This window comes from Rhamphochromis sp. 'chilingali' (assembly GCF_963969265.1).
Source record: "Rhamphochromis sp. 'chilingali' genome assembly, chromosome: 20".
Taxonomy (NCBI): Eukaryota; Metazoa; Chordata; class Actinopteri; order Cichliformes; family Cichlidae; genus Rhamphochromis; species Rhamphochromis sp. 'chilingali'.
In genome coordinates, this window is record NC_137947.1 from 30,127,467 (window position 1) to 30,144,063 (window position 16,597).

Here is a 16,597-nt window from a genome sequence, read left to right on the forward strand (position 1 = left end):
ATTTTTGCAATAGTAATCCCTTACATTACTCGTTACTTGAAAAAAGTAATCCGATTACAGTAACGCGTTACAAGTAACGCGTTACTGCCCATCTCTGGTCTTGGTAATAGTGAAACTTCACCACGATTGCCCTGGGGGAGTTTCCCTGTTGACCCAAGCTTCGATGAGCGCGGTCCAGCATCGGAGTAAAGTCGAGGCCCAGTATGTCTTTCAGCATTGTAGCAATAGCTGCCGTAGGTTTCCCGGTGTTTTCAAAGCCCTCCTTCACCCCTACAATGCGTGCATTGCACCGGCGTTGTCGCCCCTCGATGTCGTCCAACTTGCTGGTCAACTTAGCAACGTCCGATTTCAGCTTGCTAACCTCGTTTTCCAACTCCACTGAAGAAGTATTCAAGTCAAGTCAAGTCAACTTTATTTGTCAATTCTGCCACATGTACAGGACATACAGAGAATAGAAATTTCGTTACTCTCAAACCCTAGTGATTAAAAAATGCAAATAAAATAATTAAAAAGTAAAAATTTAAATAAATACAATACAATTTTACGTATAACAAAAAAAAAGCTATACAATATACAACATTCAAAGCAAACTCAACACTTTCCAAACGGGTCTCTTGCTTCTCCAGATCTTCTTTGATTGTGTCTATTTTATCATTTAAATCTTTCGTGCTTGAATCGATACGGTCCAATATCCTCTTTTCAGAGCTAGCAATAGCTCTCATAATCTCACTCATGTCATGGGGTGGTGCCTCCGGTCTGTCCTCAGCATGGTCCGAGGCTTTTGCGGCCTGCTCTTTCCCCGATCTAGTTTTGCTCATATTTCGTACACCGTAGCCTTGAAGATGTAAAAAGTGCCTCAGAGCAGCACACGGGCGTGTTATCGTACTGTTGTTAAAAGTTCGTTAGTTTTGGAGCAATGGAATTATGAAAAAAGTTAGTCCATTGAGGAGCCCTGTACAACACGTCTTCACATGGCTACCAGACACGCCCCCCGTCATTTTGTTATTATTCAATTCAGAACTGCCCAGACCAGACACAGTGACGTTTCACCAGAATCCCTTTGATCTCTGATCTTCTTTATGACATCAGCACCCGAAAACCTATAAATAGGGGAGAGGTTCTCACTCTTGTCAGTCTTTCAAAGAGAGTGGAAGAATTCACTAGGCAGGAAAACACTTAAACTACTCGAAACTTCCGTTTCTGACACAGTTGACCGTCTTTTTAAAAAATCTTTTAGTTAGTACAGAGATTTAGCATCAACTTCAATTTGAAATATGAGTCTGTCAAATCCTGTTGTATGCAACATGAGAGCCGAGAACGAAAAACTTCAACAGCAAATCAAAGAGCTGAAAAATGAGAATAAAACTCTCAAACAACAAAACTCTACCATACGTGACCTTAAAGTCGAGAACGCCGACCTTAAGGAGCAAAAAAGAGAGCTCATAAATGAGAACAAGATTCTCCAAAAAAACATTGAAGTTCTCTTCAAACGAAGTGGGTTCTCTAAAAACAAGAGGAAAAGAGACCTGCAACTAGAGAATGAAACAATTCACTTCAAAATTCAAGAGCTGGAATATTGTAACCAAATTCTAAAGGATTTAAACAGCTCCAAAACCAAAGAGATCCAGCAACAGAAAGAGGTGATGCAGGAAATGGAGGCAGAAATCAGAGAGTTGCAAAGCAGCAAGACAGGCTTGGTTATAAAAGTGGGAGACATGGAAAAGGACAACCCGTCTTTAAGAGAGGAAAATGATGTGACGGTAAAACGCATGTGTGAGCTGAAAAGGGACTTTGAAAAGGAAAAAGATGACATGCAACAGGAAATACAGGCTGTTAAAACTGAGCTCCATCAGGCAAACACAGCCTTTAAAGAGTTACAAGAGAGTGAAGAAAGAAAAAGGATCATGAATGAGGAAAACAAAACAACGGACAGTGAACAGCTCAGACAGACCCTGGAACTCCAATGCTTTGCACATGAAATTGACATATTGAGGCATAACGAACTTCTTGAACAGGACCTCCAGGAGCTTTCCAAAAGGAGTGGTGATTCTCAAAAAGAACTGAAACCACACGATGAGGGTGTGAAAGGAGAATCACGGATCTCCAAAGCCACTGAGAAAGACTCCCAACATGATTTTAACGTGACCAACAGAGAAAAGGAGTTTTTGTACCATCAATTTGAGGCAGTGAAAAGAGAGCTCCTAATTGAGAACAAAATTCTCCAAAGAAACGCTGAAGTTCTCTTCAAACGACGTGGGTTCTCTAAAAACAAGAGGAAAAGAGACCTGCAACAGAAAGAGGTGATGCAGGAAATGGAGGCAGAAATCGGAGAGATGCAAAGCAGCAAGACAGGCTCGGTTATAAAAGTGGGAGACATGGAAAAGGACAACCAACATGATTTTAACAAGACCAACAGAGAAAAGGAGTTGTTGTGCCATGAATGTGAGGCACTGAAAAGAGAGCTTGTCAAGAAAAATCTGTGTAATGTACAGGAAGCCTTGAAAACAAGACATGGCGTTGGGAGTCTGAGCTTGGGTTTGCAAAGTTTCACAGGAAGCACATAACAATCTGATAAACAACTACGATGTCCAAGTTGACATACTCAAACAACAAAATAAGGCCTTAGAAAATACGGTTAGCGACCTTACCAAAAAGATGTGGAATGGACGGGAAGCGATGAGACAAATGGAAAAGAACTTTCAAGAACAAAGGAAGCTACTCGAAAATCTCCGAGGAGAATTCGAGGAAATTTAGCACAACTAGGACTTTGGCCCTCCCTATTAAACCTGGTTAACGCAGGTTCAATAGGGCTATAACTCAGACAATGGAAGTTCATTTGATTTAATTGGCCCAAAATGAGTGACTGCACCCAGACACTCAGTAGCAAAAGAATTACAGAGATTCAAGAGAGAAAACTGTTTCTGCATAGACTCCTATAGTACTGCAAGTTGTGTCATCGCTTGGTGTCCTGCATAGAGTGCAGGTTTAAGGTATCTACGTATCTTTCAGAATTAGAAGCTATGCTGCGTCAGGGGTTATAACAGCTGTGCCCCCCCCCCCCAACCGGTCGAGGCAGATGGCCGCCCCTCACTGAGCCTGGTTCTGCCGAAAGTTTCTTCCTGTTAAAAGGGAGTTTTTCTTTCCCACCGTCACCAATGGCCTTGATGACTGATAACCTTCACAGACACTGTCATCAAGGGTTTGCTCACAGGGGATCATCTGATTGTTGGGGGGTTTTCTCTCTTATATTGTATGGTCTTTACCTTACAATATAAACAGCCGAGAAGCGGCTATTTTTGCGATCCGGTGCTTTAGAAATACATCTTAGCTGAACTGAACTCCATAACATCTGGACCGAAATGCCTACACACAACGGTAGGCATTTCAATCAAGAGCTCTGTCCAAAACGTTCAGTGACAAGCATCAGCACCAGGATTGTTTTTTTAGCTCACCAACAGTTCATGTTCCATACCCAGTTTTTATTGTGACTGCAACTTTGTAAGACTGGGTTGGGAGATGTTCTTGTGGTGAGCTTTTATTCACATAATTGGTTTCTTTAATAGTGAAATAAAATATATTTGTATAACTGGAAACAGCGTTCTCATGTGTGATTATCACATTGTATTCTTTAAACCATGTAACAGAATATATAATATATATATAATTTACTCATAGTAATATTAATATCTAATGTGACTGAGTTTCCTCATCTCTACTTATGTGCCGATGTGTTCACTGAGGCCATTGTATGGTCCATTTTGGCTGCATTTCCATGTTTTAAACATGAAATTTGCTTATTTAAAGGGTGTCTCATGTATCTCTTATGCAGAAATATGTGTTGCCTAGCTGGACAAATGTAGCACAGGTCTACTATTATTGGCCTAATGTATTTTACCAATCATTTCAGCATCCAGATAATCTCTTTCATACTCCCTTAGATGAATTTAGCCTGGTTGTCATGAAATAGGCATTTGAAACAATAACTACCAGTATCTTCGAATGTGTGTGATTTCACTAATCCTACACATTCTTTGCAAGACAACTGGGTGCTTTTATGTAAAGAATGATCTGAGAACACTGAGGCTAATGAAGTAACAAGAGAAACATAGTAAGTAGTCTTTCAGTTTGCATGATCAATTTGGATTATTGTTCATTTTCATTTACCATGTCAACATGTTTTAGAGCAACGTTTTCTGATTTTGAGCTCTTTTAGGTGTAAGTCATCGTCAGTGATTACCCTAAGCCCAAAGCAACACCAAACATGGGCAACCAAAATGCATCATTTTGTTAGCATGTAATTGTTCTCCCAATTCTTAGAAATCAGGAAACAACAAAAATAACAATTTTAACTTACAGACATGAAACACTCCCCCACCCTGGAAAAAAGTCCATTTTGCCTTTTACAAAAATATAAGGTTAGTGTAATGTTAGATTTTGCATTAATACCTATGACTGAGACCTCAAAGGTAATTCCTCGACTGCTTCAGTAACAGCCTGGTTGATTTTAACAAGTTAAGTAAATTTGCGGTCAATTTAGACTCAATTCAAAATCTCCTACTTGGGACGAACACTAAATGTAAATAGCTGACTTTCTAAATAAACCTATCCATCTTTGCAAGGTCCATTTTTGCTTTCACTAAATTCCAAATGTTTAGCCATAATTAGCTTAGCTGTCCTACTCTTGTTACTGCTCTTTCCTACTGCTGTTACAATCAAATGAACATCTCTGCAAAGATAAATTAGCTGAGACCTTAGGTTGATGGTAGTTACTAGCAAACATACAAACTTACATACACTATATAGTACAGTTCTATGATACATCACCAAATAGAACAATTTGTGGCAATGCAGACAAGCAGAGAAACATGCACAACATTGCTTCAGTCTCATAGCTACATGCAGCACAGTCAGTCCACCAAATCATCAAGCACTTAAAGTACCATTACTCATTAAAGACAGAAGGAAAATCACACTGCAACTCGATACACCTGGACAAGAAGCAAACTGGTAAGAGGGCTGATTTTACATTGACAGTTTACATTCAGGACTACGCTGCTATTGCTTTTCTTTGTTGTAACTTTTAAACTTTTTAAAATTTCTCTTCCCATTCAAATGAATGGCAAAATCTTCAAATCTCTTCAAACCTACCCTACTCTGAAACTTAACTACTTCAGAGTATGCAATAAGGTTGATTGTGTTCATCTGGACGTTGTGTTTTCAGTGGGAGAAACGCTACGTCATTCATCCAAGTGACTTCTTCACTTTTAGTCTCATTCACATTGCATTTTTGCTCGCAAATAATTTTCTAGTTCATGTTAGTATGTTATGTTTACAATGTCCACTGCCTTTTTTAAGCAAGCTACTGGAAAGCACACAAAATATTCATGAATTGTATGTAAAATTATTTTGTGAAAAATAATTATTGTTTTTTCCATCTCCCTTCACTCTTTGGCTCACCTTGTTCTTCCTGATCTTGTACAATCTCTTTGTCCTCTCCCTCTGATTTGAATTGATTAGGTAAATTAATAGTGAATTTAGACAAAATTAAACATCTGCTACTCTAACAGCCATCTTTCTATACACACACATCCCTCTTTACAATTTAGTCACAACAAAAAGTTACTTTGACGAGATTTAAGCATTAAAAGCTCGCTGGTCAGTCATCTCCATGTGTTCTGTCCTTGGTCTTTCTCCCATTGCTCATCTTCTTAGCTTGGCCTGGATTTACTGAAGGGCTCCTAAATGTGGATTCCATTTATGTAAAATCATACTAACTCTTCACCACAATTATATATTTTAACTGTAGGCAACACTAACTAACTGTCAGAGAGCCTGACAGATGCTTACGGCACATCAGTTGACCAATCTAGTATTTGCCAAAGCTTCACAATGACATGTTTTTGTTTTTTTTGGTTTGTTTGTATAAAAGTCAACCCGACACACTGTTATGTTGATCACTCTGGACGAGTGTTTGTTGAAGCACCACACATATGGCTTTCATGGTTTGCCAACCTGTTCACCAACTCTCCGGTTGGTCTTCTGCACATGCTCCTGCTCTCCAGGCGGCAAATGCTGCTCCTCTAGGCCGAAAAAAGTGCATCTTCCCGGGGTACGATCACCGGGGACTCCTTTTTCCAGCACACACGTGACAACAAATACGTCATTTCCTGTTGACTAAAAAAAAAAAAAAAAAAAAAAAAATGCACCCTCTCACGGTCCTAGGGACCGAAAATGGTCCCGCCCGATCAGCGGGCGAAGCCGCTGCTGCACGCCGGGAATCAGGCTTCCTTTCCCGCAGGTCTGTTTAAGCAGCCCGCTGTTTTCCAGCAGGGGTCAAATGTGAAGCAAGGGCGCCACCCGGTGGACAAATAAAAAAATTACAACTCTAAGGCCTCCTCCAAAATGAAAATGAAACTTAAACATCGACGATCCCTTTGACCGTAATTAATTTGCAGTGAAAAATAGCGTTTATAATGGGTTTCAAGGGGCAGAAATCGGCCACGAGGTTCGATAGTGGATGTATGCCTTTTATTCAGCCATTTAAGCTCATTTAAAAAACTCAGACTGAAATTTTAAAATAAAATGGGAAAAAAAATACATGTTTGAAAATTTGGCTATACTCCATTAAACACTACGGAAGAGGATTAGGGCCACTGGAAAAAAACCAAACAATTCTGACTTTAATCTCAGAATTCTGAGATTAAAGTCAGAATTCTGAGAAAAAAGTCAGAATTCTGAGATTAAAGTCAGAATTCTGAGAAAAAAGTCAGAATTCTGAGAAAAAAGTCAGAATTCTGAGATTAAAGTCAGAATTCTGAGATTAAAGTCAGAATTCTGACTTTTTTTTTTTTCTGAGATTAAAGTCAGAATTCTGACTTTAATCTCAGAATTCTGACTTTAATCTCAGAATTCTGACTTTTTTCTCAGAATTCTGAAAAAAGTCAGAATTCTGACTTTAATCTCAGAATTCTGACTTCTTTTTTTCAGAATTCTGAGATTAAAGTCAGAATTCTGACTTTAAAGTCAGAATTCTTTCCTTTTTTTTTTCCCAGTGGCCCTAATCCTCTTCCGTAAAACACAGTGGAAATGGTGTGGAATTAAAAAACGCAAAGGCCACGAAATGGTCCCAGGTTCTACAGAGGGTTAAACACTTTGTTCTCCTGCAGGTCCAGTCCTGTCGCCACAGAAACAAGTCCTGACCCATGTACCTGGAACCATAGAAGAAGAATAAAATAATAAATGATATTTAAAAAAAGACCTTAAATCCCACAACATAAAAACATTTCGACCAATGAAATGCTTTAGAGTGAAGGACAGCAGTGAATCGCCGCTGACGTGGATTTATGCACAGCTGCAGGTGAGCTCACCTCACTGAAGGATGCATTTTTTCTTTTTCTTCAAACGCTTTCTTCCTGTGTGGCCTTCTGGAGATCAAAGAGAGGATACGATTGGTCGGTTTCTAGATATAAAGCTTATTTCATCATCAACACTAAAGGATGTTCTATCATCGTCTTGATGAGACCTTACAGCCTGAGCCTCAGCTCACCATGTCACAGGAAACACTAATGTTCAGGAACAGGAAGTGACCTCATAGACTCAGAGCTACATCACAACAGCCAGACTGACCCGGCTACATCACCATGGTATGGCAATCTCGACTCCACTCAACTGTAATCTGCGGCCGAGTCTCCGTCACTCTGCTGCAAACACTGAACACAACTTGATCTGTGTGGGTGGGCTGTGGGACAGGAAGCATTAAAATTTCCATGTTTCAGAAACAAACAGCAGCACTGAGCGTGCTCAAAGCCTGAAGCAGAGAGCACAGCGCCTCACTCTACCTGCTGGGCTGGTGTCTAAGGTGTTTGATGCGTTCCGGGGAGCAGAATCTTCCGGGTTAGGATCTTTGCTCCTGTTGACCTGGGTCACATCCTGCTGACTAGCTGTGTGCTGGACTTCCTGCTGCGCCGGTCTGGTGTCCACTTCAGACTCCGGACCCTGGACCTCAGCTGCGGGGCGTTCACAGAGGGCCTGGAGCTCTGAGGCAGCTCTGTCTGGCTCTGCTGGCTCCGGTTCTGGTCTGGTTCCAGCAGGTGGATGTGTGGGAGTCCGGACCTCCTCCCGAGGCTTCTCGGGAAAATCTGGCTTATCTTGGGCCGGTGACATCTGCGTGACCCCGGGGTGACCTGAAAAGGAGAACTTGATCAAACGAGCAGTAGTGACAAGAAAGTCTGCAGAAGTCCTGCCGGGCTCTCACCTTCGACCCCACCGTCCGGCTCTGCCCGTGGGCTTGTCTTCCTCAGCCTGCAGCCCTTCCTGATCTCGGCCAGCAGGTTGTCGACGGTGCATCCTTCGTCCCAATTGGCCATGTCTGTCCTAACTGCAGCACAGACACACGTTCCCCTGTGAGCTTAGCGCACGTGTCACAAACAACAGGTGAAAGCTGTCACTGCATCACCTGACAGCCTCACAGGTACAGCAGCATTTAATCTTTACAAACTTTCTTCTCGTCCTGATGCTGTCACATCATTTCCTTTAAATATTCAGCTGCTGATAAACTGTTGCAGAAAAATGTTGCTGATGTCAGCTATTGATTCTCGACCTGTCCGTCACCGGCCCTTCACATGTCTCACCTGTTCTCCACTTGCACTTGACCTGTCCTTCACCTGCCACACCTGGAGAGACAGGTGAGGGACACCTGTCTCTCCATTTAAGGAGGGAGGATTTAAGGTGAAATAATGGTGTCTGACTTGCTGATCTTTCTGGTGGGGGCTTCTTCTCTCAGTTTCCTCCCTTCCTCCAACCTCTTCCTCCTCTTCTCCTGCTCCCTGTGACCTTCGTTCTCCTGATCGAAGAATAAAAGGAACACACAGTTCAAACTTCAGCAGGCTAACCGGCCCCCCAGAGAGGGCGGAGCTTAACATTTACAGGGAAACAGGACTAATGTGTGGCAGCTACCACACTTTGTCACGGTTCAAGTCAGAGCCGATTGGCTGGCTGAGACATAGTTTAAATGACACATGCAAACGTGCGGCAGGGTATGAGTCCTGCAGACTGAGCCGCACTGCGATTGGCGCTGACCTTGAGGGTTCGAAGGAAGAGGTCTCTGAATGCCTTGATGGTGCTGAAGAGCTCTTCGAGGGAGAAGCTGCTGCTGTCCTCACAGAGGTAGGCGGACAGGTGCTTCCTCTGCTCCTCCACAGATGACAGCAGGAGTTGCAGCTGCTCAACAGCCTGCAGGCTCTCCTGGTAACACCACATAAGAACAACAGGTAAGTTCACCTGGAACAGCAGGTCTGTCCCACTAAAACGGTGTCAGTGAGTGTACAGACTGGATTTATCTGCCCGTAAAGGTGACAGCCTCATCCTGAGTGACTCACCTGTATGGTGGACAGGTACTGCTCCTTCATGTCGTCAGATGAGGAGGAAACGCTCCTCTCTGAGTTTTTCAGCCGTTTGTTTAGAGTCTTTGTTTCAGACTGAATAGAGTCCAAGCTGAGCCTGCAGGTGGAGTCAGAGGGCAACATTTAACACCGCTGCAGGCGAAACACCTGAGCTACCACGTCACAGACTCCACCCAGCAGTCTGTACGTGACTGAACTCCTATATGTGTTTACCCAGCAGTCTTTGCACAGATCTCCAGGTCATCGGGCAGGTTGAGCAGGTCGGGGTGATTCTCTTCAGCCTCCTAAGGGTCACAAACAGCAGCAACTGAATTATTATGAGAATACTGCAGTATTCCCCAGTATTCGTAGTATTCCCAGCATTACCTGCAGGATGTGGTGCAGCAGCGTGACTCTCGACTTGTTGGCTTTGGTTTCGGTCAGAATTCTGACTTTAATCTCAGAATTCTGACTTTTTTTTTTTCTGAGATTAAAGTCAGAATTCTGAATTTAATCTCAGAATTCTGACTTTTTTCTCAGAATTCTGAAAAAAGTCAGAATTCTGACTTTAATCTCAGAATTCTGACTTCTTTTTTTCAGAATTCTGAGATTAAAGTCAGAATTCTGACTTTAATCTCAGAATTCTGACTTTTTTCTCAGAATTCTGAAAAAAGTCAGAATTCTGACTTTAATCTCAGAATTCTGACTTCTTTTTTTCAGAATTCTGAGATTAAAGTCAGAATTCTGACTTTAATCTCAGAATTCTGACTTTAATCTCAGAATTCTGACTTTTTTCTCAGAATTCTGAAAAAAGTCAGAATTCTGACTTTAATCTCAGAATTCTGACTTCTTTTTTTCAGGATTCTGACTTTAATCTCAGAATTCTGACTTCTTTTTTTCAGAATTCTGAGATTAAAGTCAGAATTCTTTCCTTTTTTTTTCCAGTGGCCCTAATCCTCTTCCGTAAAACACAGTGGAAATGGTGTGGAATTAAAAAACGCAAAGGCCACGAAATGGTCCCAGGTTCTACAGAGGGTTAAACACTTTGTTCTCCTGCAGGTCCAGTCCTGTCGCCACAGAAACAAGTCCTGACCCATGTACCTGGAACCATAGAAGAAGAATAAAATAATAAATGATATTTAAAAAAAGACCTTAAATCCCACAACATAAAAACATTTCGACCAATGAAATGCTTTAGAGTGAAGGACAGCAGTGAATCGCCGCTGACGTGGATTTATGCACAGCTGCAGGTGAGCTCACCTCACTGAAGGATGCATTTTTTCTTTTTCTTCAAACGCTTTCTTCCTGTGTGGCCTTCTGGAGATCAAAGAGAGGATACGATTGGTCGGTTTCTAGATATAAAGCTTATTTCATCATCAACACTAAAGGATGTTCTATCATCGTCTTGATGAGACCTTACAGCCTGAGCCTCAGCTCACCATGTCACAGGAAACACTAATGTTCAGGAACAGGAAGTGACCTCATAGACTCAGAGCTACATCACAACAGCCAGACTGACCCGGCTACATCACCATGGTATGGCAATCTCGACTCCACTCAACTGTAATCTGCGGCCGAGTCTCCGTCACTCTGCTGCAAACACTGAACACAACTTGATCTGTGTGGGTGGGCTGTGGGACAGGAAGCATTAAAATTTCCATGTTTCAGAAACAAACAGCAGCACTGAGCGTGCTCAAAGCCTGAAGCAGAGAGCACAGCGCCTCACTCTACCTGCTGGGCTGGTGTCTAAGGTGTTTGATGCGTTCCGGGGAGCAGAATCTTCCGGGTTAGGATCTTTGCTCCTGTTGACCTGGGTCACATCCTGCTGACTAGCTGTGTGCTGGACTTCCTGCTGCGCCGGTCTGGTGTCCACTTCAGACTCCGGACCCTGGACCTCAGCTGCGGGGCGTTCACAGAGGGCCTGGAGCTCTGAGGCAGCTCTGTCTGGCTCTGCTGGCTCCGGTTCTGGTCTGGTTCCAGCAGGTGGATGTGTGGGAGTCCGGACCTCCTCCCGAGGCTTCTCGGGAAAATCTGGCTTATCTTGGGCCGGTGACATCTGCGTGACCCCGGGGTGACCTGAAAAGGAGAACTTGATCAAACGAGCAGTAGTGACAAGAAAGTCTGCAGAAGTCCTGCCGGGCTCTCACCTTCGACCCCACCGTCCGGCTCTGCCCGTGGGCTTGTCTTCCTCAGCCTGCAGCCCTTCCTGATCTCGGCCAGCAGGTTGTCGACGGTGCATCCTTCGTCCCAATTGGCCATGTCTGTCCTAACTGCAGCACAGACACACGTTCCCCTGTGAGCTTAGCGCACGTGTCACAAACAACAGGTGAAAGCTGTCACTGCATCACCTGACAGCCTCACAGGTACAGCAGCATTTAATCTTTACAAACTTTCTTCTCGTCCTGATGCTGTCACATCATTTCCTTTAAATATTCAGCTGCTGATAAACTGTTGCAGAAAAATGTTGCTGATGTCAGCTATTGATTCTCGACCTGTCCGTCACCGGCCCTTCACATGTCTCACCTGTTCTCCACTTGCACTTGACCTGTCCTTCACCTGCCACACCTGGAGAGACAGGTGAGGGACACCTGTCTCTCCATTTAAGGAGGGAGGATTTAAGGTGAAATAATGGTGTCTGACTTGCTGATCTTTCTGGTGGGGGCTTCTTCTCTCAGTTTCCTCCCTTCCTCCAACCTCTTCCTCCTCTTCTCCTGCTCCCTGTGACCTTCGTTCTCCTGATCGAAGAATAAAAGGAACACACAGTTCAAACTTCAGCAGGCTAACCGGCCCCCCAGAGAGGGCGGAGCTTAACATTTACAGGGAAACAGGACTAATGTGTGGCAGCTACCACACTTTGTCACGGTTCAAGTCAGAGCCGATTGGCTGGCTGAGACATAGTTTAAATGACACATGCAAACGTGCGGCAGGGTATGAGTCCTGCAGACTGAGCCGCACTGCGATTGGCGCTGACCTTGAGGGTTCGAAGGAAGAGGTCTCTGAATGCCTTGATGGTGCTGAAGAGCTCTTCGAGGGAGAAGCTGCTGCTGTCCTCACAGAGGTAGGCGGACAGGTGCTTCCTCTGCTCCTCCACAGATGACAGCAGGAGTTGCAGCTGCTCAACAGCCTGCAGGCTCTCCTGGTAACACCACATAAGAACAACAGGTAAGTTCACCTGGAACAGCAGGTCTGTCCCACTAAAACGGTGTCAGTGAGTGTACAGACTGGATTTATCTGCCCGTAAAGGTGACAGCCTCATCCTGAGTGACTCACCTGTATGGTGGACAGGTACTGCTCCTTCATGTCGTCAGATGAGGAGGAAACGCTCCTCTCTGAGTTTTTCAGCCGTTTGTTTAGAGTCTTTGTTTCAGACTGAATAGAGTCCAAGCTGAGCCTGCAGGTGGAGTCAGAGGGCAACATTTAACACCGCTGCAGGCGAAACACCTGAGCTACCACGTCACAGACTCCACCCAGCAGTCTGTACGTGACTGAACTCCTATATGTGTTTACCCAGCAGTCTTTGCACAGATCTCCAGGTCATCGGGCAGGTTGAGCAGGTCGGGGTGATTCTCTTCAGCCTCCTAAGGGTCACAAACAGCAGCAACTGAATTATTATGAGAATACTGCAGTATTCCCCAGTATTCGTAGTATTCCCAGCATTACCTGCAGGATGTGGTGCAGCAGCGTGACTCTCGACTTGTTGGCTTTGGTTTCGGTCAGAATTCTGACTTTAATCTCAGAATTCTGACTTTAATCTCAGAATTCTGACTTTTTTCTCAGAATTCTGAAAAAAGTCAGAATTCTGACTTTAATCTCAGAATTCTGACTTCTTTTTTTCAGAATTCTGAGATTAAAGTCAGAATTCTGACTTTAATCTCAGAATTCTGACTTTAATCTCAGAATTCTGACTTTAATCTCAGAATTCTGAAAAAAGTCAGAATTCTGACTTTAATCTCAGAATTCTGACTTTTTTCTCAGAATTCTGAAAAAAGTCAGAATTCTGACTTTAATCTCAGAATTCTGACTTTTTTCTCAGAATTCTGAAAAAAGTCAGAATTCTGACTTTAATCTCAGAATTCTGACTTCTTTTTTTCAGGATTCTGACTTTAATCTCAGAATTCTGACTTCTTTTTTTCAGAATTCTGAGATTAAAGTCAGAATTCTTTCCTTTTTTTTTCCAGTGGCCCTAATCCTCTTCCGTAAAACACAGTGGAAATGGTGTGGAATTAAAAAACGCAAAGGCCACGAAATGGTCCCAGGTTCTACAGAGGGTTAAACACTTTGTTCTCCTGCAGGTCCAGTCCTGTCGCCACAGAAACAAGTCCTGACCCATGTACCTGGAACCATAGAAGAAGAATAAAATAATAAATGATATTTAAAAAAAGACCTTAAATCCCACAACATAAAAACATTTCGACCAATGAAATGCTTTAGAGTGAAGGACAGCAGTGAATCGCCGCTGACGTGGATTTATGCACAGCTGCAGGTGAGCTCACCTCACTGAAGGATGCATTTTTTCTTTTTCTTCAAACGCTTTCTTCCTGTGTGGCCTTCTGGAGATCAAAGAGAGGATACGATTGGTCGGTTTCTAGATATAAAGCTTATTTCATCATCAACACTAAAGGATGTTCTATCATCGTCTTGATGAGACCTTACAGCCTGAGCCTCAGCTCACCATGTCACAGGAAACACTAATGTTCAGGAACAGGAAGTGACCTCATAGACTCAGAGCTACATCACAACAGCCAGACTGACCCGGCTACATCACCATGGTATGGCAATCTCGACTCCACTCAACTGTAATCTGCGGCCGAGTCTCCGTCACTCTGCTGCAAACACTGAACACAACTTGATCTGTGTGGGTGGGCTGTGGGACAGGAAGCATTAAAATTTCCATGTTTCAGAAACAAACAGCAGCACTGAGCGTGCTCAAAGCCTGAAGCAGAGAGCACAGCGCCTCACTCTACCTGCTGGGCTGGTGTCTAAGGTGTTTGATGCGTTCCGGGGAGCAGAATCTTCCGGGTTAGGATCTTTGCTCCTGTTGACCTGGGTCACATCCTGCTGACTAGCTGTGTGCTGGACTTCCTGCTGCGCCGGTCTGGTGTCCACTTCAGACTCCGGACCCTGGACCTCAGCTGCGGGGCGTTCACAGAGGGCCTGGAGCTCTGAGGCAGCTCTGTCTGGCTCTGCTGGCTCCGGTTCTGGTCTGGTTCCAGCAGGTGGATGTGTGGGAGTCCGGACCTCCTCCCGAGGCTTCTCGGGAAAATCTGGCTTATCTTGGGCCGGTGACATCTGCGTGACCCCGGGGTGACCTGAAAAGGAGAACTTGATCAAACGAGCAGTAGTGACAAGAAAGTCTGCAGAAGTCCTGCCGGGCTCTCACCTTCGACCCCACCGTCCGGCTCTGCCCGTGGGCTTGTCTTCCTCAGCCTGCAGCCCTTCCTGATCTCGGCCAGCAGGTTGTCGACGGTGCATCCTTCGTCCCAATTGGCCATGTCTGTCCTAACTGCAGCACAGACACACGTTCCCCTGTGAGCTTAGCGCACGTGTCACAAACAACAGGTGAAAGCTGTCACTGCATCACCTGACAGCCTCACAGGTACAGCAGCATTTAATCTTTACAAACTTTCTTCTCGTCCTGATGCTGTCACATCATTTCCTTTAAATATTCAGCTGCTGATAAACTGTTGCAGAAAAATGTTGCTGATGTCAGCTATTGATTCTCGACCTGTCCGTCACCGGCCCTTCACATGTCTCACCTGTTCTCCACTTGCACTTGACCTGTCCTTCACCTGCCACACCTGGAGAGACAGGTGAGGGACACCTGTCTCTCCATTTAAGGAGGGAGGATTTAAGGTGAAATAATGGTGTCTGACTTGCTGATCTTTCTGGTGGGGGCTTCTTCTCTCAGTTTCCTCCCTTCCTCCAACCTCTTCCTCCTCTTCTCCTGCTCCCTGTGACCTTCGTTCTCCTGATCGAAGAATAAAAGGAACACACAGTTCAAACTTCAGCAGGCTAACCGGCCCCCCAGAGAGGGCGGAGCTTAACATTTACAGGGAAACAGGACTAATGTGTGGCAGCTACCACACTTTGTCACGGTTCAAGTCAGAGCCGATTGGCTGGCTGAGACATAGTTTAAATGACACATGCAAACGTGCGGCAGGGTATGAGTCCTGCAGACTGAGCCGCACTGCGATTGGCGCTGACCTTGAGGGTTCGAAGGAAGAGGTCTCTGAATGCCTTGATGGTGCTGAAGAGCTCTTCGAGGGAGAAGCTGCTGCTGTCCTCACAGAGGTAGGCGGACAGGTGCTTCCTCTGCTCCTCCACAGATGACAGCAGGAGTTGCAGCTGCTCAACAGCCTGCAGGCTCTCCTGGTAACACCACATAAGAACAACAGGTAAGTTCACCTGGAACAGCAGGTCTGTCCCACTAAAACGATGTCAGTGAGTGTACAGACTGGATTTATCTGCCCGTAAAGGTGACAGCCTCATCCTGAGTGACTCACCTGTATGGTGGACAGGTAATGCTCCTTCATGTCGTCAGATGAGGAGGAAACGCTCCTCTCTGAGTTTTTCAGCCGTTTGTTTAGAGTCTTTGTTTCAGACTGAATAGAGTCCAAGCTGAGCCTGCAGGTGGAGTCAGAGGGTAACATTTAACACCGCTGCAGGCGAAACACCTGAGCTACCACGTCACAGACTCCACCCAGCAGTCTGTACGTGACTGAACTCCTATATGTGTTTACCCAGCAGCCTTTGCACAGATCTCCAGGTCATCGGGCAGGTTGAGCAGGTCGGGGTGATTCTCTTCAGCCTCCTAAGGGTCACAAACAGCAGCAACTGAATTATTATGAGAATACTGCAGTATTCCCCAGTATTCGTAGTATTCCCAGCATTACCTGCAGGATGTGGTGCAGCAGCGTGACTCTCGACTTGTTGGCTTTGGTTTCGGTCAGAATTCTGACTTTAATCTCAGAATTCTGACTTTAATCTCAGAATTCTGACTTTTTTCTCAGAATTCTGACTTTTTTCTCAGAATTCTGAAAAAAGTCAGAATTCTGACTTTAATCTCAGAATTCTGACTTCTTTTTTTTCAGAATTCTGAGATTAAAGTCAGAATTCTGACTTTAATCTCAGAATTCTGACTTTAATCTCAGAATTCTGACTTTTTTCTCAGAATTCTGAAAAAAGTCAGAATTCTGACTTTAATCTCAGAATTCTGA

The 16,597-nt window shown here is 44.2% G+C and overlaps 3 protein-coding genes across 3 annotated transcripts; all 3 read right to left on the bottom strand.

The window, feature by feature from the left end:
• Positions 1–7,003: 7,003 nt before the first annotated feature.
• On the bottom strand, positions 7,004–9,889 carry LOC308388696 (uncharacterized protein). Its single transcript, XM_080869551.1, has 10 exons — positions 9,768–9,889; positions 9,615–9,685; positions 9,378–9,498; positions 9,079–9,243; positions 8,752–8,842; positions 8,255–8,377; positions 7,839–8,183; positions 7,670–7,738; positions 7,368–7,424; positions 7,004–7,208 (listed from the first exon to the last, which is right to left on the bottom strand). The coding sequence occupies exons 3-9, from the start codon at positions 9,405–9,407 to the stop codon at positions 7,369–7,371; spliced, it is 879 nt and encodes a 292-aa protein (XP_080725677.1). The 5' UTR covers positions 9,408–9,498; positions 9,615–9,685; positions 9,768–9,889; the 3' UTR covers positions 7,004–7,208; position 7,368.
• Positions 9,890–10,281: 392 nt separating this feature from the next.
• On the bottom strand, positions 10,282–13,724 carry LOC308388801 (inverted formin-2-like; the record flags this gene model as incomplete). Its single annotated transcript, XM_080869727.1, has 11 exons — positions 10,282–10,481; positions 10,641–10,697; positions 10,943–11,011; positions 11,112–11,456; positions 11,528–11,650; positions 12,025–12,115; positions 12,352–12,516; positions 12,651–12,771; positions 12,888–12,958; positions 13,041–13,121; positions 13,707–13,724. 10 exons carry the CDS (start codon positions 13,722–13,724, stop codon positions 10,642–10,644), a joined length of 1,140 nt encoding a protein of 379 aa, XP_080725853.1. The 3' UTR covers positions 10,282–10,481; position 10,641.
• LOC308388802 (inverted formin-2-like) lies at positions 13,519–16,270 on the bottom strand (the record flags this gene model as incomplete). Its single annotated transcript, XM_080869728.1, has 11 exons — positions 13,519–13,714; positions 13,874–13,930; positions 14,176–14,244; positions 14,345–14,689; positions 14,761–14,883; positions 15,137–15,201; positions 15,254–15,348; positions 15,585–15,749; positions 15,884–16,004; positions 16,121–16,191; positions 16,235–16,270. 10 exons carry the CDS (start codon positions 16,268–16,270, stop codon positions 13,875–13,877), a joined length of 1,146 nt encoding a protein of 381 aa, XP_080725854.1. The 3' UTR covers positions 13,519–13,714; position 13,874.
• Positions 16,271–16,597: the final 327 nt, after the last annotated feature.

Excerpts from the sequence above, each read along its gene's own strand:
- LOC308388696 (XM_080869551.1), bottom strand. The coding sequence starts at position 9,407 with ATGAAGGAGCAGTACCTGTCCACCATACAG. Across the intron at positions 8,378-8,751 it reads AGCCCCCACCAGAAAGATCA|TTAGGACAGACATGGCCAAT; the intron begins GCAAGTCAGACA and ends TCTGTGCTGCAG. Across the intron at positions 7,739-7,838 it reads CTTAGACACCAGCCCAGCAG|CCCACCCACACAGATCAAGT; the intron begins GTAGAGTGAGGC and ends CCTGTCCCACAG.